This window comes from Aspergillus campestris, assembly GCF_002847485.1.
Source record: "Aspergillus campestris IBT 28561 chromosome Unknown P168scaffold_16, whole genome shotgun sequence".
Classification (NCBI taxonomy): Eukaryota; Fungi; Ascomycota; class Eurotiomycetes; order Eurotiales; family Aspergillaceae; genus Aspergillus; species Aspergillus campestris.
Genome location: NW_020194351.1, coordinates 407,086 through 429,726, shown reverse-complemented (window position 1 = coordinate 429,726; position 22,641 = coordinate 407,086). Strand labels below are relative to the sequence as shown.

General features: G+C 50.2%; 10 protein-coding genes across 10 annotated transcripts; 6 read left to right on the top strand and 4 right to left on the bottom strand.

The window, feature by feature from the left end:
• Nucleotides 1–329: 329 nt before the first annotated feature.
• On the top strand, nt 330–1,016 carry P168DRAFT_260766 (DUF4863 family protein). The gene is made up of 2 exons (XM_024834677.1): nt 330–424; nt 484–1,016. Exons 1-2 carry the CDS (start codon nt 351–353, stop codon nt 944–946), a joined length of 537 nt encoding a protein of 178 aa, XP_024688750.1. The 5' UTR covers nt 330–350; the 3' UTR covers nt 947–1,016.
• Nucleotides 1,017–1,267: 251 nt separating this feature from the next.
• On the bottom strand, nt 1,268–1,902 carry P168DRAFT_330675 (uncharacterized protein; the record flags this gene model as incomplete). Its single annotated transcript, XM_024841613.1, has 2 exons — nt 1,268–1,773; nt 1,831–1,902. 2 exons carry the CDS (start codon nt 1,900–1,902, stop codon nt 1,279–1,281), a joined length of 567 nt encoding a protein of 188 aa, XP_024688749.1. The 3' UTR covers nt 1,268–1,278.
• Nucleotides 1,903–3,247: 1,345 nt separating this feature from the next.
• P168DRAFT_260763 (SDR family oxidoreductase) lies at nt 3,248–4,159 on the top strand (the record flags this gene model as incomplete). The annotated part of the gene is made up of 2 exons (XM_024834676.1): nt 3,248–3,540; nt 3,595–4,159. Coding segments are annotated over 2 exons (858 nt in total), but the record flags the coding sequence as incomplete, so codon positions are not given.
• A 1,274-nt stretch (nt 4,160–5,433) lies between these two features.
• On the bottom strand, nt 5,434–7,606 carry P168DRAFT_330673 (SGNH hydrolase; the record flags this gene model as incomplete). The annotated part of the gene is made up of 1 exon (XM_024841612.1): nt 5,434–7,606. The coding sequence occupies one exon, from the start codon at nt 7,604–7,606 to the stop codon at nt 5,672–5,674; it is 1,935 nt and encodes a 644-aa protein (XP_024688747.1). The 3' UTR covers nt 5,434–5,671.
• Nucleotides 7,607–8,794: 1,188 nt separating this feature from the next.
• Nucleotides 8,795–10,558, bottom strand: P168DRAFT_300280 (chitinase; the record flags this gene model as incomplete). The annotated part of the gene is made up of 5 exons (XM_024838411.1): nt 8,795–9,357; nt 9,407–9,494; nt 9,551–9,996; nt 10,049–10,341; nt 10,392–10,558. 5 exons carry the CDS (start codon nt 10,556–10,558, stop codon nt 8,795–8,797), a joined length of 1,557 nt encoding a protein of 518 aa, XP_024688746.1.
• Nucleotides 10,559–11,509: 951 nt separating this feature from the next.
• On the top strand, nt 11,510–12,505 carry P168DRAFT_322602 (uncharacterized protein; the record flags this gene model as incomplete). The annotated part of the gene is made up of 1 exon (XM_024840591.1): nt 11,510–12,505. The coding sequence occupies one exon, from the start codon at nt 11,510–11,512 to the stop codon at nt 12,503–12,505; it is 996 nt and encodes a 331-aa protein (XP_024688745.1).
• Nucleotides 12,506–13,274: 769 nt separating this feature from the next.
• P168DRAFT_307774 (uncharacterized protein) lies at nt 13,275–15,730 on the top strand (the record flags this gene model as incomplete). Its single annotated transcript, XM_024839137.1, has 4 exons — nt 13,275–14,199; nt 14,259–14,499; nt 14,548–14,892; nt 14,948–15,730. Exons 1-4 carry the CDS (start codon nt 13,436–13,438, stop codon nt 15,728–15,730), a joined length of 2,133 nt encoding a protein of 710 aa, XP_024688744.1. The 5' UTR covers nt 13,275–13,435.
• A 310-nt stretch (nt 15,731–16,040) lies between these two features.
• P168DRAFT_300279 (MFS transporter) lies at nt 16,041–17,589 on the bottom strand (the record flags this gene model as incomplete). Its single annotated transcript, XM_024838410.1, has 2 exons — nt 16,041–16,996; nt 17,046–17,589. 2 exons carry the CDS (start codon nt 17,587–17,589, stop codon nt 16,041–16,043), a joined length of 1,500 nt encoding a protein of 499 aa, XP_024688743.1.
• Nucleotides 17,590–18,380: 791 nt separating this feature from the next.
• On the top strand, nt 18,381–19,676 carry P168DRAFT_300278 (MBL fold metallo-hydrolase; the record flags this gene model as incomplete). The annotated part of the gene is made up of 3 exons (XM_024838409.1): nt 18,381–18,711; nt 18,756–19,019; nt 19,075–19,676. 3 exons carry the CDS (start codon nt 18,381–18,383, stop codon nt 19,674–19,676), a joined length of 1,197 nt encoding a protein of 398 aa, XP_024688742.1.
• Nucleotides 19,677–20,661: 985 nt separating this feature from the next.
• P168DRAFT_330671 (putative MFS transporter) lies at nt 20,662–22,487 on the top strand (the record flags this gene model as incomplete). Its single annotated transcript, XM_024841611.1, has 7 exons — nt 20,662–20,947; nt 20,992–21,090; nt 21,137–21,338; nt 21,384–21,699; nt 21,748–22,178; nt 22,242–22,380; nt 22,443–22,487. The coding sequence occupies 7 exons, from the start codon at nt 20,662–20,664 to the stop codon at nt 22,485–22,487; spliced, it is 1,518 nt and encodes a 505-aa protein (XP_024688741.1).
• Nucleotides 22,488–22,641: the final 154 nt, after the last annotated feature.

The following is a 22,641-nucleotide window of genomic DNA, read 5'->3' as shown; positions in this document are numbered from 1 at the left end:
CGACGGCGATTTATCCAGTTATATAGCTCCATACCGGTACAAAGCGAACCATCGTGGCTGGCCATGAGTGGCCGATAGCAACATTCCGACGGATCTGTCTAACCATCGTGCGCTGCGAGAGGGATGAGATAGCCAATTGTGGGTTGTTCTCCAGGATATCTAGATAAAGGTCTATCAAAGAAGCGGGGAAGATCTCCACATTCGGAATAAGTCATTGCTGAATACCGATTCTGACGATCAGCCTTAGTGTATAATTCCGATCGCAAATCGGTATATAACTTCCACCCACCCACCCATGTTACCGTTTATACATTTTCCAGTTAGATAAAGTGCATTCAATATTATCCACCATGTCTGACTCCCACCCAAATGCCCAAAAACTGCTTAGCAGAGCACAAGAGTTCTTCAACGAGGTTCAAGACCTGTAAGTTCAAGCAAACGCCCACCCACCCCCTTACTCCAAACCAAACTAACAAACGATAGAACCCCCGGCCAAGACCTTGAAAAATTCCTTAATAAAAACTACGGCCCCGGCACGCCCTACTACAACGACTTCAGCCAATTAGCGAAACAAGGCCTCACCGAAGGCTGGGTCGCAAATGTCGAGCTCGACGGCCCCAAATACCGGCGCAGTCGCATCTTCGCGCCGTGCGAAGAGACGCGCTATTTCAGCATCACTGCCGTCTACATGGACAGCCAGGAGGTCTTCCGCGGACAGTACCACGCGCATCCCTACGGCGAGATCAACGTCGTGATCCCGCTGGATGAAACGGCTGAGATTATGGGCATGGCGGGGTGGATGGGCGCCGGGTGGACGTCGCCGGGGCCTGGGACGCATCATTATCCTGAGGTGAGGGGGGGTGCGCTTTTGGCGTTGTTCTTTTTGCCTGCTGGGAGGATCTCTTATAAGGCGACGCCGGGGATGCCGCAGCCTGCGTATGTTTGATATACTTCTATTTGGTGCATGGTATTTGGTTTCATTTTGAAGCCACCTGTATTTTATTTGACATGCGGGTATTTCTGATACCCCGCGTTTCGGTAATCTCCGGATACTTCGGCAGTTACATTGTGCATATACTATGTTCGATGTCGTTGCTATGGCTTTACGTTAGTTTAGTCTTGGACTGTATACTATAGGTGACCGATGTATACTATGCTTTACCAGTCCCAATCCTCTTCGATGTCAAGGAGAACGCAAAGCTGAGTTTAAAACAATAAATATACAACACACTTGCAACAACAGTACCGATAAGGTGAGTAAACCCCACTGACAATCAACTACTCATCCCCAACAAAATACTGCAAGCTATCAACAAGAAGGGTGACATCCTCCTTCAGCTCACCCCCCTTCCCAGCACTAACAACCTTAACAGAAACCGAATGCAGGCCCCAAAGATCCTCATCCAGCCCATCCAGCGTCAACAGGCTCTTAGTATCAGTATACTTCACCGTCTTTGACACAAAATTTTGCGACGGCCTCATCCCCAAGATCTCCAACTCACACGGCACAGTCTTCTTCTTCCCACCAGTTTTCTTCCCACTACACCCAATCTGCACGCTCTTCAGCGTGAACCTATCCGCCTTGGACTCGGGCGCGATCTTAATCCGGCCGGAGGATTCGCCCACAGCGCGCGGGCCCGAGAAGAGCAGTTTTTTGCTCTTTGCGTTTTCGTTGGACGCTTGGACGGCGTAGGTGCCGATTTGGAATTCGTCGCCGTAGGTGAGTTCGCGGAGGGGGTTGGGTGTTAGTTTGCCTTGGTTGAGGTTGTCGAACTGGGGTAGATGTTAGTGGGGTGGCCAACGTGTGGGATGATGGGCGTTGGTATTTACGTTGGTGGTGTAGTCTGTTTTGGCGTAGGCTGTTGTTGCTGCTAGAAGCAGGGAGAGGATGGATGTCTTCATTTTGAATATTTGATGTATTCAGTATGGATTCGATGGGATCAAAAAGTATGGTTGAATGACAGATATCTGGGGTTATACCCCTTATATAGTACGGAAATGCGTTCTACCCATAGCTGAAGCACTTCCATATCTAGGAGGCTGCCATTCAGCCCGGGACAATCTAGTCCTGAACTATTGATAGATTGCATACCATGCATTGTCCCGCTATGCAGGGGACTCCAAATTCGTGCATATCCAGCTGAACATTTCAAGCCACGCGGCGCAGTATCACAACTGTACCCCCATAATTGTGAAACTATCAAAGTTCAATAGTCTAATTCAGCCCACACCAGTGTCTCTGTGGCTGCCGTATCTGTGAGCTCAGCTGCGGTTGATCTGCAGGGGAGCTAAACATGCGGTCGATCGTGAAATCAACTTCGCGCCCTGTCTTATTGGTCTGAACCAGTCTGGATCGAGATTGAGGGGTCTATGCATGATGTGCCACAGGAAGATAATCAATTGGGAATGAGATGCGCCACTGGTGACGGACCTTCTTCACGAAATGTAGGATGTCAGCACTGGTTTGGGCGACCAACGATACATTCAATTTTGAGAGATCTTACTGATTCATCATTTAAGTGGTTAGCTGGAGAGATATATCAGACGCCAAAGTATAGTTCAGTAGCTGGATGTAGAGACTCGGAGCATAGACCAAGATTTGCTAGATAGCTGAAGCAATAGGAAAAGCCAAAGGTTGACCCACCACAGTTTACATACGCCATCTGTCATGTCTGGCATGGGCTGTCTAACCCAGAGAGTGGGTCCCACTGGGGTCAAAGTTCGCCGAGAGATCTATCTCGTCGTATACTCGGGTTTGTATACTCCCGTCCGTAATCTCGAGAAATCTTTGGGATTCGCGGACGGACCGTCTCATAGTCTTGTGGGGAGCTCACGATGTGGAAATTCTTTCTGGATGTTTATCTGGAATTTTCAATCTGCAAGCTGAAGCTCTATCCCGTGAGTTGACTCTGGATGCTAGCGCCCTTCGAAAAAAAAAAAAAAAAAAAACATTCCCTAGCGCCTTGCCCTATACATATTAGTTGAAAGAGACCGGATTATCCCAAACATTCCGAGTAGATAATTGAGAGAAACACAATAAGCGCAACAACTCTAGTCTATATCAAGACCACTGACCCAATATATACACTATAAGCCCTAGCAAGATCTTCGTCAGCGGGAGATAGCAGTAACCCCGATATTAACGCCGTGCTATGTTACTATCTCCTTCTTACCTCCGGTTAGCTTATATATACAAAAGATGGAGTCGCACCCATATCACAACCCCATAACAATAGGTTCCAGCAAAATGGCACCCCTCGTATGGTTCATAACAGGCGGCTCATCTGGTTTCGGATACTATCTCGCCCTGCATGCCCTAGCAGCAGGTCACCAGGTCATCGCCACAGCACGAAACGTCACAAAGTCCGCACAAACCGTCCAAGACATCGAGGCTAAAGGCGGGAAGGTCATCGAGCTGGACGTGACGAAGGGGGAAACTATTCGCGAGACAGTCCACCACGCAGAGAGCATCTATGGACACATCGATGTGCTGGTCAACAATGCAGGGTTCTCCGTGCTAGGGGCAGTAGAAGACATAACGTGAGTGGCATACTACCACCATCTTCACCACATGTCTAATGAAAACACATACAGTCCTGAGGAAGCTGTCTCTCAATTCGAAACCAACTTCTTCGGCCCCCTGCGGCTCATCCAGGCGGCGCTGCCATCTATGCGCGCCCGGGGCACAGGTACAATCGTCAACGTGTCGAGCGTGGCAGGACAAGACGCACTGCCCACATGCGGACTCTACGCAGCGAGCAAGTTTGCGCTGGAAGGGCTGTCGGAGACTCTTTCGCGCGAAGTCGCGCAGTTTGGGCTTAGTGTGCTGATCGTTGAGCCAGGCGCGTTCAAGACGAACTTCCTGGATGCGGCTAGGAAGACGGACGTCGGGCTGTCTGAGCCGTATCGTGGAGGCATTGTGGAGACTGTGCTTGGCAAGTTTGACCCGGCGAGGGGGTTGCCGAAGGGGGATCCGGTCAAGGGTGTGGCGAGGGTGTTTGGGGCTGTCACTGGGGAGGGGGTGGCGGGGGATCTGAAGGGCAGGATTCTTAGGTTGCCTCTGGGACCTGATTGCGTGGGCCGGATTGAGGGGAAGCTGAAGAGTGTTTCTGGTGATTTGGAGGCTGCGCGGGAGGTGGCGATGGGTACCGATTATGATAATCTGTGATAGATTGGATCTACCTATTATCATTCGATATTGGGTTATTGGTGATGAGGGAAGTATATAGACCTATATCTATAGAGGATGAGTTACCACTCACTAGATAGCTGTCAGATAATAGGATAGAGAAAAATCAATATGCGTGATACTATGTGAACTGAACATGTAGATGAAAGGTCTCTATCACTTTCTAAATTATACAGGTAAAATGGATATGTCTTATGTGATACCTTGTTAGATATCATGAATTATCTACTTCTAGATATCAGTTATACACTGTTGATATTAGTACTTGATAGGTTAGTTTATCATTAACAGTCCAATTTCTCTTAGTGATAATCTACTGTTATATGTATCAAAGGTTATGACAAGGTAAACTATCTATTGTATACCCACCTATATCCAATCCCAGTAAGACACGTATGAATATTGAGGCATAATTATTTACTATTCCACTTTTTCCTGGTTTGTCAAGTCTAGACCTGTAGAGTGTCATTATATTACTAATATAGCTGTGCAACAACATGATATATTCAAACTACTAATTATCATCTATCTACGGAGTAGCTAGGGTGGTCTACATACACTCTGCTTATGAATATACCATGATATACAGTGAAGAGAATGTGTGACAGGGTTATTAAGTATATACTAGTTAAAGTGAGCTCTGCATGACGTGCTACTAGCAACCAGATTCATGTCTACCTGGTACTTATCCTAGGTCACAGGAGCACTGTCATTGTTAATATCATCATCAATGTAAGATTGATCATCACCAGGTCTGGCTGCTTTGTGCCGAGGATGAGTTTTCAGATGGAGGGGTAGCTGCCTGGACAGCCAAACCTCCAAGCCTCCACTTGTCATTCTTTCAGAAGGCAGCCATAACAAAAGGGTTTCTTGTAGTCGATTATGTGACTAGATAGTCCTTCTTGTTAGGTGTCTTAATTGTTTTGTACACGTGGCTTCTGTCTTTTGCAAAGTGTTACGATTGGTATGGTTGTACGACTACTTTCTTCGAGCTGTACCCCAAATCAACCAAGACAGCAGAGTTCCTTGGTATATGGAAAGATAGTTATATGAGAGGCTAAAAAGAGGGAAGCCTTGAGGAAATGGAACAGGCTCGAAGGATGTTCAATCTAGAAACTACATAGAGCGAGGGGATGAGATATACGCTGTCGAGATGACCTCATGTAGTTGAAGAACTACTTCTACTGGTTAGACTACGAGATGGATGAGATGCAAGGCAAATGATGTTATTCAGAATAAGGTGTCCAAACTAGACGGTCTCAAACATAGACTATCCAAATGATGTGCACAATCCGAAACAAAGCCAAGTTGGACAAAAGTTGGAACGAAGGTGAAATAATAGAACAGCTACTCAAGAGTCCTCCTTACCCCTACAACCAGAAAGTTCCAAAGAGACAGGCTGAAAGGCAAAATAGAAGAAACAGCTACACTCAAGCGTTCTTCTCACCTTTACAACCAGTAAGTTCCTAAGAGGCAGCCAAATTAGCGAATCGTAAACAAAGCAACAGAGAAAATACATATCAAGCCAACAAGTTTTTGCACCCTGTTGCTCTTGAAGCATCGTTCGAGATAGCCAGCGGGAGACCGGAAGTTGAGCTGCCATTCGTAACCCTCAGGAACGGGATCCTCCTCGTGGCCTTCGTCGTAGGGGTAGTAAAAATTCCAGTCCCTCACATTCTGCTTATATTGCGTCTTCCGGACGTCACCGGGGGTGACGCAGAGTTTGATGGACGGGAAAAGTGCCCTGTTGGCGTTGCCGGCTGTAGCACCGCCGTACCCTTTGAGCTTGTAGTGGGTCCACTTACCATGTCTCTTCGCCTCACAGGTGGTCTTGACGGGACCATGGGGCAGGCGCCGGTGGCCACTATTGGTGATGCTGATCTGGTAGCGGTGGTTGTTTTCCTCATGGTAGCCACCATACTTCCAGGTATCGTCGTAGGACTTGCAGCTGTCCACGATCTTGGCGAAAGATTCAAGGCAATCTTCTTGGTCGTAGTGTTCGGCGCCGTTGCGGGTCGTGATGAGAAAGGTGTGCTCCTCGGGGGTGCCCCTTTCAAAGGTCCTCTGCTCCGTCCAGTCAATGCCGGACGGGGTGATTCCAGTGCAGAACGATAAAGCATTGTCGTGGAGGATTTGTCTGTCGGCGTATCGTCTGCTGGCGTCGAGGTCCGCCCGTTCGTTGGGGACAGTGCACTGGAAGTTATCCACGATGTGGCAGATGGGCTGGGGAAGGCCTAGCACGGCGGAGCGCGCCGCATAGATGGCTTCGAGGACGTAGGAGGCGATCGTGATGTGACCTTTCTCGTTGGGGTGGAAGTATTTGCCGAATCGATCGGGGAGGCCAAAACCGAAATTGATACCGTCGTCGCCGGGGCAGTCGGGCTTGATGTTGTCGCGGAGTCCCAGGCTATTCCCTGGGACGGACATGGTCGCGTTGCGTGCCAGTGGAGGCTCGTCGATTATGTTCTCGAGATCCCTCTTGGATGCGATGTCTTTTTCGAGATCTCTCTTGGTGAAGTGTTTGAAGAACTGCAGGTTGGGCTGGGCGGGGTCGGGGTATACGCCTGAGCTGCCCGGCTCGCAGAAGCGTCCTTTATAGTCACCCACGAATTTGTCCCAGTTAGCGGTGCGGAAATAGAAGCCGTGATCTTCCTGTCTGAACTGTTCCGCCAGATTTGTCAGTGCGTTGTTCACGTCGACGACGAGGTCGTTGAACTCCCTGCGGCGGCCGGTGGATAGTTTGAAGCCTTCCCTCCTCAACCCGCCAAACGTCCAGTCGTGGTATTTAGCGCAATCCTCGTTCTCTACGCTGAAGAACTGAGCGTATAGCACGAAAATGACAACTCCATCTGTATTCATCTTGGGCTCTAGTTCCTGGAGGAGCTCTTGGACGTTGGGCACGAGGACTCGGGTGATGCTGTCGCGCGCCTTGGAGATAATCTCGTGGCATCGGCCCTGAGTCAGTGGGAGCAAGATGCAGCGCGAAATGATACTGGACAGACACAGGTCATTTCCACCGGCAGTCAAGACAACCAGGTCCATGTTCTTATCGAGGTTGCGGATCTGCTCTTTGATGTCGGCGGTGCGCGCACCAGAGCATGCCTTGAACGAGAATGACTTAACTCCAGGGCCAATCATGCGGTTAAGAATGACGGGGTACGACTGATCATAACGAGAACATGCATGATCCTCGCGTTCGCCACGGTACAAGCTTCCGGCTCCAATGCCCGCGGTGTAACTATCGCCAACAGCAGCCCATTTCTTGACGCAGTCGAGATCGGTGACTCTTTGGTCCCTGGTTTGGATCAAGCTTGAGACAGTGTCTCCATGAATGAGCTTGGTTTCATTTATGGCAAAGCCCAAGAGAGGGTTCACCAAGAAGGCAAAGAGTAGAATGAAAAGAGTGAGAGGCGCCATGCTGGCAAGAGGTAGGTAGGTGCTTGGTAGGAGGATAGAAGGATGGGGAGCTGAGGGATAAATGCTGGATATCTGGGGGGAAGAAGGGGTTTATATAGACAAGAGAATCCAATTCTAGTAACTCTCGTAGAAGTAGCTATTGGTCAAAATATATGTTACTTCTGTGATATAGACAGTCATATCATGAGTAAAGGAATACTAACTTGATGAATATAAACTTCAGTGATCAGTAATAGTAATCTATAGTTGAATGAAATGTTTCTACATAGGGATTGATTCTCAGTGACATGTGCATATTAATTCTTTCAAGTTGTTAGTGATAACATGTTATCACTTGCAACAAGGACTATCCAATTATCAATTATTGTCTATGCCCTTGATATCAAACATTTTCCCTTCCTTGAAGAATAGAGTGAATCATCCACCTCCCATCTTTACCCCCGTCCTAAAGCCAAGGGAAATAGAAAGGCCACATGTCTTGTATTTGCAATCCACAGTGAAATGGGAGCAGTAGTATTTACTCAGATCTAATGGAACTACCACCTCCTTCTCTTGGCCATCCTAGCGGATGTAGTGTCCCCAGAGATCTACCATATGATAAAAGCAAGTGACTATCTATAAGTTATTGATGTACAGCGTGTAGCCACAGAAGGCCACTTTTCAAGTAGGACAGAGTGTTTTAGTAATCCTCTATTGCAATATGATATGATCTATATAGTTGAATACCCATAGGGCGCAAAAGGGTCATGATATCTCTTGTAGCCGAGTGATAATCCATTTCCGCATCCTATTTCCTGTCAGTCGAAATGACTATAAATTGGTGGACAAAAATCACCGCTCGACTACAATTAACATCATGACCCTTTTGGGCTTCGTGGGTAAACTTGTAACCTTATACTGCAAAACATGGTATAGTATAAGAACTATCTCGACGTGTCTTCTGACTACAGGGTGATGGAAGGGTATATTTATGAGAGACTATACTCGTTTATTCAACGTGGTTGGGATATTGAAGCAGCAGGCAGTAGAATATGAAATTCATTCGATTAAGCGACACCTGATAGGGCAACAACTGATATCTAGCAAAACTCATACGTACTGAAACTGGTACATATCAAAACTGATAGCTATCGAAATGAAATACCATCGCAAGTACGAGGCTGAAAATTGTTAATCCCCCGAGCAACTTCACGCAGGCTTGTCAATACTAGTACCAAGATCTCCCTGCGAGGGATAAGAAGGAAGATCATCCGGAACATCCTGCTTTTTCTTCCCCATCGCCTCTCCCAGAGAACCAATCAAAGTACCATCGTCCAGGTCAACCGCCCAAACCATGGTCCCGCCAAGACAGCGCTTATTGGCAAAGTCCAACTTTACCTTGAGTGACTCGGCGTCGTCCCAGCTCACCCACTGGTCGTTGTCCCAGGTCACTATCTTCACCGCAGCTTCCTTGTCGTACGTCACCTTGCCGCCTTTCTTGATGATGTCGTTGATTTCGTACCCGGCAAGAATACCCTCTTGGCCAGTGCAGCGACCTGGACGAGCTGGGTCCTTGAACGGACATCCGGATGCCATGCAGCCTGAATCGGCCATGGTGTATGACCGGCCGTAGAAACCGAGACCCATGACGACGCGGGCCGGATTGACGTTATTGCGCCAGAGGAGCTCTAAGCCCATGTTGATTTCGGTCAAGTTGGTGTGGGCTAGGGCGTAGGAGCCAATGGATGTCACATTTCTGTCCCACAGTCCGTCTAGCGCCGTGTTAGCTATCAGCAATAGAGCGGGTAGTGCAGAACTCACGGATGTCGTAGGTCATGACGTTGAACCAGTCTATATGCGGCTCGATGTTGGTCAGGTCGAAACCCCGAAGGTACCAGTAGCTAGCCGGCTGGGCAGTGTTAGTCTATGGCAGAAGTAGGCGTATAGGAAAAGGAAGATCCATACCAAGGTAATCGAAATACCATAGTGACGACCGGTCTGGTTCAGTCTCTCCCTGAGCCTCTTCATCAGCGTGACCATGTTCTTGTAGTCCTCTGGCTTTCCCCCGCGGTCATCAGCCACCGGGTACTCCCAGTCAAGATCCACGCCGTCAAAATTGTTATTGACGAGGAAAGTAACCAGAGACTCGAAGAAGATATCTTGGTGTTCAATGGACGCAGCCAGGTCCGAGAAGGTAGTCCGCGTCGGACCTGGGTCGTTCATTGCCCAGCCCCCGATAGCAATCCATACCTTGAGATCGCGCTGGCGGGTCTTCAGTTGGGTGACCGACTTGTACATAGTATCGGTTTGCTCCGTCATGGGGGCAATGTGGAAAGTCTTCGGATTGATGAGGGCAAATGCGAAGTTGATGTGGGTGTAGTAGCCCAGTGGAATGTTCATGGGCGTCATAGCTGTTCATGTCAGCTTGACGATCACGACGTGGAAGGGGTACTGGAAACTTACTTCCACAAGGTCGCTCCAGGTTCCACGCCTCGTAGTATCCAATGGTCTTGGCCATTGCGCTTGATCCGCCAGGGCACTCGGGAGACGTCACTGTAGCGCTTCCGCAGAAGTCGGCCGTGGTACCGCAGAAGCCAAACTTGCTGCAACAGACATTCAAAGGACATTTCGCAGAATCAGACCAATCTGTGCCCCATCCGGGATCACATTCGCTTTTGCGGTCACAGTTCGAGATGCAGCCTTTGCCACAGAAATCAGGTCCAAGGCCACAGACCCCTTTGCCAGTGGTTTTATCCCTGTGGTATGTTAGTTAGGGGTAGTGGTATGAGAAATAGAGGGAAATCACACGGAGCCACAGCATCCGACCTTGCATGGCTTGTCGGCGGTGCAGCCGTAGTCAGGATCCCCTGCCAGGAGGTGGAAGGTGAGGTTAGAGCCCTCCAATCCAACAACTGCCTGGAAGAGCAGAAAGATGATGGTGTAGGCTATAGCCACAAGGTGTGACTTGGCCATGATGGTGAGACTTGTTGAAACTTTGTGACCAATATGTAAAAGAGCAGTTGTCAATAAGACACGAAGTTAAAGATAGTGGGTTGTGGATGGTGAGAGACAAGAGATGGACGAGTGGGCAGAAAAGAGATATTTATACCCAGTGGTTTGAGAAGGTTAGTCTTGATATAATTCACTGTATGAAGCTTATCACTAAATCATACATACCAAGTACCAACACATGAGCCAAAGTGGCTGGTTTGATAGACTAGAGTTTAGATTAGTTCTATCACTTTGCCAGTGACAGGCTGCACTAGGTGTGTTCACAGACTCGTGTCTTTCGATATTAACATTTGTTCTAGTAGTATTATTCTACCAAATTGAACTAGTAGAGTCACAGCAGTTATAAGAGCCATATCAAGTGGTACTATATATATCAATTTCAGGTATGCTGCTAGACAGTACTATATTATTGGCACAGTCATGTACAGGACCAGCAGTGCCAAGAGATCCCATGGAATATCTAGATACAGAGGGGGAGATACTACTATATGTCATATCTACCTGTCCTCTTCCCACTGCAAGTCTGCAGTGGCTTTGATGCATCCATACCTAGAGATAACACAAGTGATTGGTTGTATAGGTTAGGCTACCATGTCTTTTATCCTAGTATGCAGGTTGGTCATGCAATCAGTCCTGAAGATATGTTTATATGACTGGTTCTGTTCCTGAAGATCAGGGAATGGATGGCGATGGGATCCAGCCAGTGACTCAAAACATGCCATGACATCAACATACTATGGCTCGTTGCATCTGGTCTGTAGGTGGCTTGGACCGGCCAGATCGCCCTATATAAAGGACTTCCCACTGCCACATAGTTGGTCTATTCCTCAACGTGTCCGATCCGTCTACCTCAACCATCTACTTCTTCTTACATCGCAACATCGAAGCATATTTACTTCCAATTCAAACAAGATGACTTTCCAGATGCTCTGGAAGATTGTCTTGCTTTTGCTCTTCACTCTGTCACTCTCTTGTGTTGCCAATGCTGGCAGCGCTGCTTGGGAGACTGCGAGATTCCCGAACGCCAAATGGGTTGGTATGGAGCATACCGAGAAGAACATGCGCTGGGATCGCAGAACCATCAAGTACTCCTTCTCGGACCCAGCCTCCAGGGAAACTCTGTCAACCTGGGTTCAAACGGCAATGGACCTCTGGTATGCCTCCGGTCTTCCGGAAACTTTCAAGGTGGAGGAAATCGACCGTCGCGACTGCCAGAGAGACGGGTTGAACTGTCTTATCATCACCCGATCCTTCATGGAGCTGTCCACCCCCATCGGCAAGAAGCCTCACCCGGATTTTCACTCTCTGGTTGCGCGGTGGACTACCGAGACGTCGGTGGGGATGTTGGATACGGGAGCGAACTTCGCCCACGAGCTCGGCCATGCGTTCGGGCTGTATCACGAGAGCCACAACCCCCACTTCTGGGCGGCCGGAGGCAACCTCTGGAATAATTATGAACTCAACTGCCCGAATTTCCAAGGTTATGACGAGTTGTCAGATGAGCTCAGCTTTGAGATGATGTGGGGCGAGCACGGAGCGTGCGAGGACGGCTGCACAGCGCGCCGACACAAGTTCCGTGCTGCCGAAGTCCTGCCCTGTCTGGACGACAACATCATCAAACCCGGCAGTGGGGTTACCACCGACCTTGATGTAGATTGGTCGTCCATTATGACAACCCCAAGCTACATTGGGAACGGGAGAAACCCTCTTGAAGACAACACGCATTACACCGTGGTTCGGAGCCTTGGAAACCGCAGAATTGACCCTACCTTTGCTCCCACCACTTTTGACGTCCAGGGCTTAATTACCATGTACGAGGAGCCATACCTGACCCCACGGCCCATCCTGCACAACGATCCTCGGTCAAGCGCTTACGGAATCTTTCAACGCTCGGCTCCGGGTTGTTGATAACTTTGGAGGTACGCACTATCTGTACTTGGATAGTCTGGGCTTGGATAGTTCGGGTTGTTCTGGAATGGTAGTTGATCGTTTGACCTGAAGATCCTGGGAAGAGAACGTGGCTTTGACTTTGATGCAACAAAGTGTCGTGGTAGTCGTTCGAGACATGAATCGACTAGGTTTATGTATGCAGTTCAGACAATCTACTTCGCGTCTTGTGTCAATTCTTATTTGTTGTAAACAATACTCTTCGGCTACAAAAAGTATCATGGCACCATTAGCTTTCTTGAGTAGTCTGATTCAGTATAGTCGTAGTCACTGCATTAGATGCTAGACAATATTTTGGGGACTTGATAGAACTAGTACCCCAACATATGACATTATCTATACACATGCCAGTGACAAAGAATAGTTTCCAAGTAGATCATACCCTGCTAATAGATGGATACTTTCGAGTGAATAGTGGGAGAGTAGAGTTCCTGGAAATATGACATCTGTCTGTTCAACCCAGTGTTCACCATGGCAGAATCTTCATGACCCCACAGCACTACGTGGCTGCTTGTATGTATTCATTGTTTAGATATCACTACTCACCGTCACTAGATTGCAATGTGGGTCTCGTTGTAGTACAGAAATCATGTGAAAAAGGGACCATGAAGCCATCACTTATTCATGATCTAGACTCTCGCAGTTCATAGCTAAGATGCAGTGATATCAACATTCATAGGAGCTTTCTATATACTACATATGTCTTCACTAAATAACTTCACTCACCATCTGTCTATCATTCTCACCTATTCCTAAGCAGAACTGCGCACTCTCTGTCTATAAATACCCCCTTCTTCTCCTTTGGATGTTGTTCTTTCTCTCATCCTCTTCCCATCCTCCTCCCATCCTCCCTCACCTTCTCTGAACACGACCATCCTGCCATCTGCCATCATGGCGCTTCTCCTTCTTTTCTTTCAGCTCCTTCTTGCTTTGTTGGTCTCCTCCCAGCATATTGTGTTGAGAGATGCCACCACCACCTGGGATAAAGCCCCTGGTGCTTCGACTCTCCCTTCTGGAACTGCCTCTGACTGTAACCACTGGTACACCATCAAGAAAGGTGATAGCTGCTACACCGTGGAAACCGCCTTTAACCTCAAACACGAGGACTTCATCCGCTGGAACGCGGCCGTCTCTGATGATTGTGTCACGAACTTCTGGCTTGGCTATGCGTACTGCGTGGGGGTTGGTCCCCGTGACAAACCTGTTGAACCGACTGCTGTCCCGCCTCCTCCCAGCGATGAACCCCCTAAGGATCCCTCTCCTCCCAGTGATGAACCTCCTAAAAATCCCTCCCCTCCTCCCACCGATACACCTCCCGAGAAGCCTCCTCCTAAGGCAACCGATGCACCTAAGCCCCCTCCTGAGACAACCGCTCCTCCGGGCACGAGTGTCCCTCCTGGTACCGGGGCTCCTCCCCCTGACAAACTCCCCGTTACGAGTGGCCCGTCGACCAACGGAAATTACTCCATCATCAATCCCATAACGACTTGGACGCCACCACCTCGGGCTAACACCACAACGACCGCCTCCTGGCCACCTACGAAGACGCAGCCCGGACAACCGGCAGACTGCAACAATTGGTACGAGGTCCGTCCGGGAGATAACTGTGACAGAATCTTGGTTCGTGCTGGCTCATGGGTGAGCTTAGAGCTGCTGTGAGTACCTTTCCTAGTCCTGGTCACCCTCACGAGTACTAAACTGATACTACAAACAGATTGCAGTGGAACCCCTCGCTCAAAGGTAACTGCAACAGCCCGTTTATTGACTGGTGGGTGTGTATTGGGGTCAAGCCGACAGAGACATTCACCTACATCTACCCTACAAACAACACGGCGCCCCCTCTGACTAAGTACACGCCGATGTTGCGGCCACCGATGACAATAACTCCATTCATGCCCTCTCCAACCCAGTCTGGCCTCGCAACCGACTGCCAGGAGTTCTACCACGCTACACAGGTAAGACCTCCGCCGTTGCAGTTCCAGATGTACACTAACATAGACTAGGGAGACACATGCTCGCAGATCCTCGACCTCTACGAGGGAATCGTCGACGACAAAAGATTCCACGAGATCAACCCAGCTCTTGGACCAGCACCAGAATGCACCGGTCTCAAACCCGACTACTATTACTGTGTCATGGCCTATCCGGATGAATATCCCCCGATGCCTCCGACAGTGACCACTGCGCCTACGCCCCTGCCCTCTGACACGGCCAAAAACTGCACACTATGGTACCAATCTGTCGGCCTCCAGAGATGCGAAGGCATCGTCCTCGACTTCGGCACCTTCACTGAAGAGCAGTTCATCGCGTGGAATCCATCCGCGGCAAGACGCTGCAACGGTCTTCCAGTTCGTCTCCCCCCCTCCCCCCTTTCACCAGACTCAAGTCCTAACTGTCAAATAGGAAGATACCTGGTACTGTGTCGCAGACGCCAACACCCCATCAAGTCGCACTGCACCCTACGACCCAGGCCCGACCGCAGGACACCACCAGCTCAACGTGGCGCCAAACTGCAACAATTGGTGGTTCGTCGGGCTCAGCGATTCGTGCAGAGTCATTGCCCTCCGAGCCGGCATCGCCGAGAGTGCCTTCTACGAGTGGAACCCAGATGTCTCGTCGGAGCGGCACTGCGACAACCTGATCCCTGGAAGCGAAGTCTGCGTGGGCGTTCCCTCAAACGGAACCATTCCTGTGCCAACCTCCAACGGAACCATCCCAGTGCCTACCACGCCCGGAAAGAAGCCGACCCTCACGCCGGGCAAGTCTTCCAGCTCTCGCGGGCCAACCAGCGGCTCCTTCAGTGTTCTCCCCACCACCCCGCTCCCCACGGAGCCTGACAACACCTTCAGCCTCTCAACGGGCTCCATCACCGAGACAGACACCATGACCACCGTGTCAGAGGGAGACCCCCGCGGCACCGCCTCCAACAGCGATCCCTGGCCGCCTGGCTCGGCGCCCTCTACCACCCGCCACACCCGCCCTGCGCCCATTCCTACCGGTAAACGCTGTGTTCTTAAGCATGGCAAGGAGGTCACGGCTAGCGAAGACGCGACTGGTCATGGCAAGTCGCCTGTTGGTAGGGAGACGGCTTCGGCTGACGACTGTGTTGAGACTACTGAGGCTACTGAAAGTTCTACTTTGATGGGTGGAGGATTTTTTTTTTACAGATTGGTACAGATGGATTGATTATCAATTTTTTTGATTTATTGACAGAATGGTAAAGATGGATGAATTATTGGTTATTTTGACAGGATGACACAGATGAATGGATTATCGAAGATTTTCTCCAGAATGTTACAGACGGAGAGAAATATTGGTTATCTTTTTCTACCGAATGGTACAGATGGATCTAGTTGGTTAGTTCGTTTAGTCCAGGTCAGGAATTAACATTGAATGTGTCGTTCTAATGAAGTATCTCCAAACTGTACCCACTCAAGACCTACACAGTATAACATACAGTAACACACGTAAACACCCTAAACCTGAATAAATAAACCTACCCCGACTTACGCCCACCCACCGCAAAGCGACACCTCCTCCTCACCCTCTTCCCAAATGTCCAAAACACAAAGGGCAGAGGCACGCACGCGAGGGCCAGAAACGCCGGCACAGTCGACGCCCATGTAACACCCAAACGCGCATACATAACAGGCGTAAAGAGGGGAAAGACAGCACCGAACAGCGAGCGCAGAAGGGCGTTGACTGCTATTGCGGAGGCGGCGTAGCGCGGGCCGTAGGTATCTATCAGGTAGGAGAGGATAGGCATGTAGACGGAGACGATGGCGAAGCCGAAGGGGAGGCCTGCTGCTGCTGTTACCATTGGGTTGTTTTCGGTGTTGTTGGCTGTAAAGGCGAACCAGAAGAGGGAGATGGGGAGGAGGATGCAGCCTGGGAAGGAGGGGGGGAGGCGGGTTTCTGGGGGGAGGGGGGTAGGTGAGGCGAGGGATCTGCGACGGTAGGAGTAGAAGGTTGGGATGGTGAGGGCTATGGAGATGATGTTGCCTATTAGGATTGCTAGGAATGGGAGGGAGTTCGAGTGGAAGACTATTGGGTAGGCTGCGAAGAAGAGGTACAGGATTCCGTAGATGATGGCTGAGTAGAGGGAGAGAAAGAGGACGATGGGTTCGTGGATGAGGAGGGAGAAGGGGCGGGCGAGGGCTGTTTGGAGTTTGCTTTTCAGGGATATAGTATTGTTATTGTTGTTTGTGGGGGAGAGAGGGGTGTAGTGTTGTCCTGTTAGGGCCGAGAGTCGCGCTGCGCGGGCGTGGAGGAGAACAGGTGCGTATGTCTCAGGGAGGCAGATAACGTTGGTGAAGAGGAGGATGCCCGCCGCGATGGCCAGGAGACCTTGGTCCCATCGCCAGCCGGCCGCCGAGGCGAGATAGCTGCCAATTATAGGGCCCAGAGCAGGGCCGATGAAGGCGGCGACAGCGTAGATGTTGCTTCCGAGGCCTGATGGATCAGCCTTTTACCATATAGTGGATAAGGAATGTAGACATACCCCGAACAATAGGCGGAAAAGTATCGGCAATGATACTCCCCGAGACAGCCATAGGTGACGATCCGAGGCTGCCCGCAAAGAAGCGCAGGATGACGAGCGTCTGGATGTTCTTCGCGCCAACCGAGCCAGTCGTGAAGATCGTCAAACCAAGCGCACTGAGTATAGAGATAGGTCGACGTCCGTACACCTCCGATAGTGGCGCCCACACCATCGGCCCGAGGGCAAACCCAAGTACCCACATCGAGATACCGAGCAGGGTCACCTCCTGGTTGGTGTGGAATTCCTCGCGGATCTGCTCCGTGCCGCCAGAGTAGGTCGACGACCCTAGCGCTACGGTCAGGGTGGCGATGGACGCCAGGCCGCAGATGGCCCAGCGCGGTCCCGTCCGGAATTCAAGCGGGTTGCGTGGGTCATTAGGAACCCAAGAAACCTGATAGGGATCGTCATCTGTGCCGGTGCCCGGGTATTGGTGGTGGAGGACGTCGTGGGTGACGGCGCCTTGGTCGAAGACCATGCGCCAGAGGGAGATGGTGGTCAGGGCCATGGAGTTTTCCCATTATGGCAAGAAAGGGGAGGAACCTAGCGGGGTGATTCCTGGGCCCAGCTGCATTTAAACATGTCGGATATTGAATACGGCCAGCTGCAGTGTTTGTTCTGGTGGAACCGGTACATGTGTTGTGAACCCCTTGCGCTGGGATCAGACATTCTGGCACGCTGTGTGACCTCCTTGCGTGCGCCTTGCGTGGATCGGCGGAATTGCCGATGGATTAATGAATTATGGTGTTATCTTCAAGAATCTAGGAGACTATCAGGACGGACAAGCATTGAAGACGAGAGGACTTCATGCGGGTAGTTAGGGCTACGGGCCGGATGATCTACATTCTGTGGTAAGCCATTGAATATGCGAACTCCAGAAGGCAATCCAACAAGAACGGGGTTAATTGTAAAGAAATAGAATAGAATTGGATCGTGGGCTGAGGAGATCGACAACAGCTCTCCGATCGTGTGCCAATGGAGTTTCTTTGTTTCTCTGTAGTCGATCAATATATCAATTGAGATAAGGGGCAGGATATCTTTGATTCAGTAGATCATAGGATCGTCCAAAAACAAGCCTTCCAATTTGAGTAAGAGCCCTGCAGACAATGCACCCTCTGATCTGCAGCTGACAAATGACACCATTAATTGAAAAGCATTTGACTGCATTAGATAGGCAAATGACAGCCCAACCGAGTTAGACGCGATCAATCTTAGGCGGGGTGAATGACGTGTCCAATTATCTAGTATATATACAGAAACATGTCAGTACGCTAGACTCATCCACCAGATAGAAATAAAATGCAGAATATGGGCCTGGACCTCCCCCAATCCGACCGCACGGTGCGCGTGCGCCTGGTGGACACCACCACCGTCATGACCGTCGACGCTCTCGCCTTCGTCGACCCCGTGCAAGAACACCACGAGCATCTTAACCTGACTGACGTCGCTTTTCTCATTGAGAATGACACCACCGGCCAGAAAGTCATGTTCGATCTGGGCACGCGCAAAGACTATTGGAATCTCCCGCCGGTAACCCTAAATCGAGGCGCTCACATCTTGTCAGGGCTGAAGATCAACCAAGATGTAACGGAGGTGTTAGAGGGGAATGGTGTTAAGCTCGACACCATCTGTATGGTATCCTGTCTCCTATTTGAACAACGCTAACCCGCGCAGCATCCATCATTTGGTCGCATTATCACTGGGATCATACCGGTAACCCGGCCCTCTTTCCTCCGTCAACCAGTCTCGTCGTCGGTCCGGGAGTCACGAAATCCCCGCTCTTGTTACCTGGGTATCCCGAAAACCCGAACTCTGTACTCTCAGCTGAGGCCTTTGCAGGCCGAGATGTCATTGAGGTCAACTTTGACACGACAGGACTGACAATCGGCGGATTTCGCGCGATGGACTTCTTCGGTGACGGCTCGTTCTATCTTCTTGGTATGGAATTCATCCCCATCATATCAAAAGGTAAAACTAAAAACTAAACATCTAGACACACCCGGCCACTGCCTCGGCCACATGTGCGCCCTAGCACGCACCACAAAAGACACCTTCGCCTTCCTAGGAGGCGACATCTGTCACTTCGTGGGGGACTTCAGGCCATCACCAGCAGTATCTCTCCCAGAGCACATCCCAGATGGAGCCCTCGACCACGATCCAGCCTATTTTCCCGCACCATGCCCCTGCAATCTCTTCACCGACCAGCATCCAATTGTGCCGACATCAAGTACAGACGCGAAAACGACCCCATTCTTCAAGGTATCCAGCCACGCGACAAGCGTCAACACCGACCCAGCCACAGCACAGCAGTCTGTGGATACGCTGCGCGCGTTCGACGCCTCGCCGTCTGTTCTGGTGTGTCTTGCTCACGATCCGGAACTGTTGCGGTTTCTACCGACGTTTAACGAGATGCCCTCGGCGGATATCAATGGTTGGAAGGAGAATGGTGTTAAGGAGAAAGTCCGCTGGGGCTGGCTGAATGAGTTGCCGCGGGGTGGGAGGCCGGGACGATCACCGTTGGTTGAGGGGTTGTGGCGGGATGGGCGGGTGTGGGAGGAGGGTAGGGCTGTATTGTGTGGGGAGGCAAAGGCTTAGGGTTTGGTTGGGTTATAGCTGTGAGGCTGTATACCTGGTGTCTACCAGACCAAGGGGTTCAGACGAGAGGTGCATTTTGTGGTATATGAACATATCCTACGTTACGATTGAATGTATCCCGCCTATATACTTCCCACGATGAGTATCAAGTCTACTCACGTGTATGAACATGCTACTGTCAACCCAGTGTGTATTGTTCAATATGTATGGAAGTTGAAATATAGACAAAATAGAGATGAAGTTGTTATCGATCTTGTCCTATCACTATGTAGGGCTATTGTATAAAGTATCCCTACAGATTGACATTGAGGCTATATACTATTAGCCACTGATAACAAAATCAACAAAGGAAATAAATCTCTTGAATATCACAAAATAAGCTGCTAGACAACAATTGATACTACGATTCGTGCATAGTATTGATGGGCAATATGCTGTGTTGCACAACTTGGATAACCTCTATAATGATAGCTTAGTAATATATCAAATGGTTATGCACTCTACTCTATAACTCGACAACATCCACGCAATTACATCAACTGCTTCTATATACCAATGATGAGAAGCTTATATAACAAATGTTTTCTGCTTAAACCCCCAAATCTGTTTGAGACAGTAGCCTACCCCAACGCGACAGCGGTATTCCCCGCCAACACGCAATCGCCGCTTTGATGTCGTGATCACCCACCATATCGCACCTCATTCCAGGCCCTGTTTCAGCCAACTGGAAGACACTTCAGGAAGTCTGCACGAGCGATCTCTCAGTTAGCTGCATCCTAGTCCTCCGCTAATTTGTACAAAGCTTACTATCTCTACTGGGATCGAATCATGTCGCGAGCTGCCGACACTGTCGAGCTCAATGCTATTCGCTTTCTGCCGCGCGACCCTCCACGTGGAGAGGTTGAGCGAGTCTGGACAAAACCTATAAAGATGGAGGCCCCCGGAGCGCGATTGTGCGGCGCAACAAGACCATTGCATTTCCATCATGTCGGGGGATACCAAAGAAAACGACCAGGTCGCTGTGTCGTCCGTGCCGCCCGAGGGGCTGTCCGATCGGGATGACAACTATGCCATCTACAAGGAGAGTCATGGGCTAGACTATACGACCGAGGAGGGGAAGAAAGTTCTCAGGAAGATCGACTTCCGACTGGTGCCGTTGCTGTTCGTCATCTACATGCTTCAATATCTGGACAAAAACAGCATCAACTTCGCGTCGGTGTATGGGCTGAAAAAGGGCACGAATCTACACGGACAGGACTACTCATGGCTTGGTACGCTTTCAATCATGGCACGCTCGCAGTGCTAACATCCCCAGGCTCTATCTTCTACATCGGGTATCTGATCGCACAATGGCCGGCGGGGTTTGCGCTGCAGAAACTACCGATGGGGAAATTCCTCTCCATCACAACGATCAGTACGGTCTTCTCTTCGTTGTGCTGTCCTGTCGCTAATATAAGCAGTGTGGGGCGCTCTGCTGATGACCACCCCGGCATGCCACAATTTCGCCGGCATCGCCGCCAACCGCTTTCTCCTCGGCTTCATCGAAGCGGCCGTCAACCCGGGGTTCGTCCTGATGATGAGCATGTGGTACACGACGAGGGAGCAGCCTCTCCGCCTGGAGGCATGGTACTGCACGAACGGGATCGCGACGATGTTCGGGGGGTGAGTTTCCTGTTATCCCTCTATAACCCCATACTAATAATCCAGGCTGATCGGCTACGCCGTGGGCCACATCACGACTGGCCTCCCGCGGTGGATGTACGTCTTCTTCATTTTCGGGGCGTTCTCAATAACCACCGGCATCGTTGCCCTTCTCCTCCTCCCCGACCTGCCCTCAACCGCAAAGTTCCTCACCGAGAGGGAGCGCGCCATCGCAGTAGACCGCGTGGCAGTTAACCGCCAGGGCGTCAAAAACCACCACTTCAAGTGGTACCAGGTGTGGCAGGCGGCGGAAGACCCCAAGACATGGCTTCTCTTCATCATGGCCGTCGGAGCGCAGGTTCCCAACTCAGCACTAACAAGCGTACGCTACACCACCCCTCCCCATTCATTCCCGCACTAACAACAACAGTTCGCATCCATCATCGTCGGCTCCTTCGGCTTCGACACCCTCGGCACCCAATACATGCAGATCCCCGGCGGCGCCGTGCAATTCCTCGCGCTGATAATTGGCGGATTCGTCGCCACAAAGTACGACGGCCGCTTCCACTCGCGCAGCGCATGCATGATCGTCGCCAACACGATCTGCATCCTTGGGTCCGCGCTGCTGGTCGGCCTCCCCAACAACAACAAATGGGGGCGCTTAGTCGCGCTCTGGCTGTGCTATTTCCAGGGTCTGGGGTTCAGCATGAGTTTGACGATGGTGAGCTCTAATGTCGCGGGGTACACCAAGAAGCAGATTACTGGGGCGGTTTTGTTCACTGGGTACTGCGTGGGGAATATTATTGGGCCGCAGACTTTTAAGGATAGTGAGGCGCCGGGGTATCATAGTGCCTATATTGCGTGAGTACCTTTCTTATGTCTTCTTGCCGTCTGGTATTTTGGAGTTGACTAACAGGGATGCAGCATGCTGGTCGGATACTCCATCAAACTAGTCTCCATCGTCGCTCTATACCTCTACATGTATTTCGAGAACAAGAAGCGCGATCGAGCTGCCATGGAGGGGCTGAATAGTACGGAAGAGGGAATTGAGAATGGAATGCTGGTATGTTTTCTATCCTATTGGTGGGTTTTACTTTCATATGGAAAGGATGCTGATTTTGACAGGACCAAACGGAGATTGATAATAAGGGGTTTAGGTACTTTTTATAGTTTGGTTTATTTAGCAGATGTTTAGGGCATAGAATGACATTACTTCATTTTCAGATCATCAGTATGATACTTGATTTAGAACTTCTTGATCCGCAATGTACAAATAATGCTGGCATACCACTACACATGCGGCAGCTAATAAACCCCTACGAAG

What these genes read in the sequence shown, in the direction of transcription:
- P168DRAFT_260766 (XM_024834677.1), top strand. Translation starts at nt 351, where the DNA reads ATGTCTGACTCCCACCCAAATGCCCAAAAACTGCTTAGCAGAGCACAA. An exon ending in TTCAACGAGGTTCAAGACCT is followed by an intron (nt 425 to 483) that starts GTAAGTTCAAGC and finishes AACAAACGATAG; the next exon opens with AACCCCCGGCCAAGACCTTG.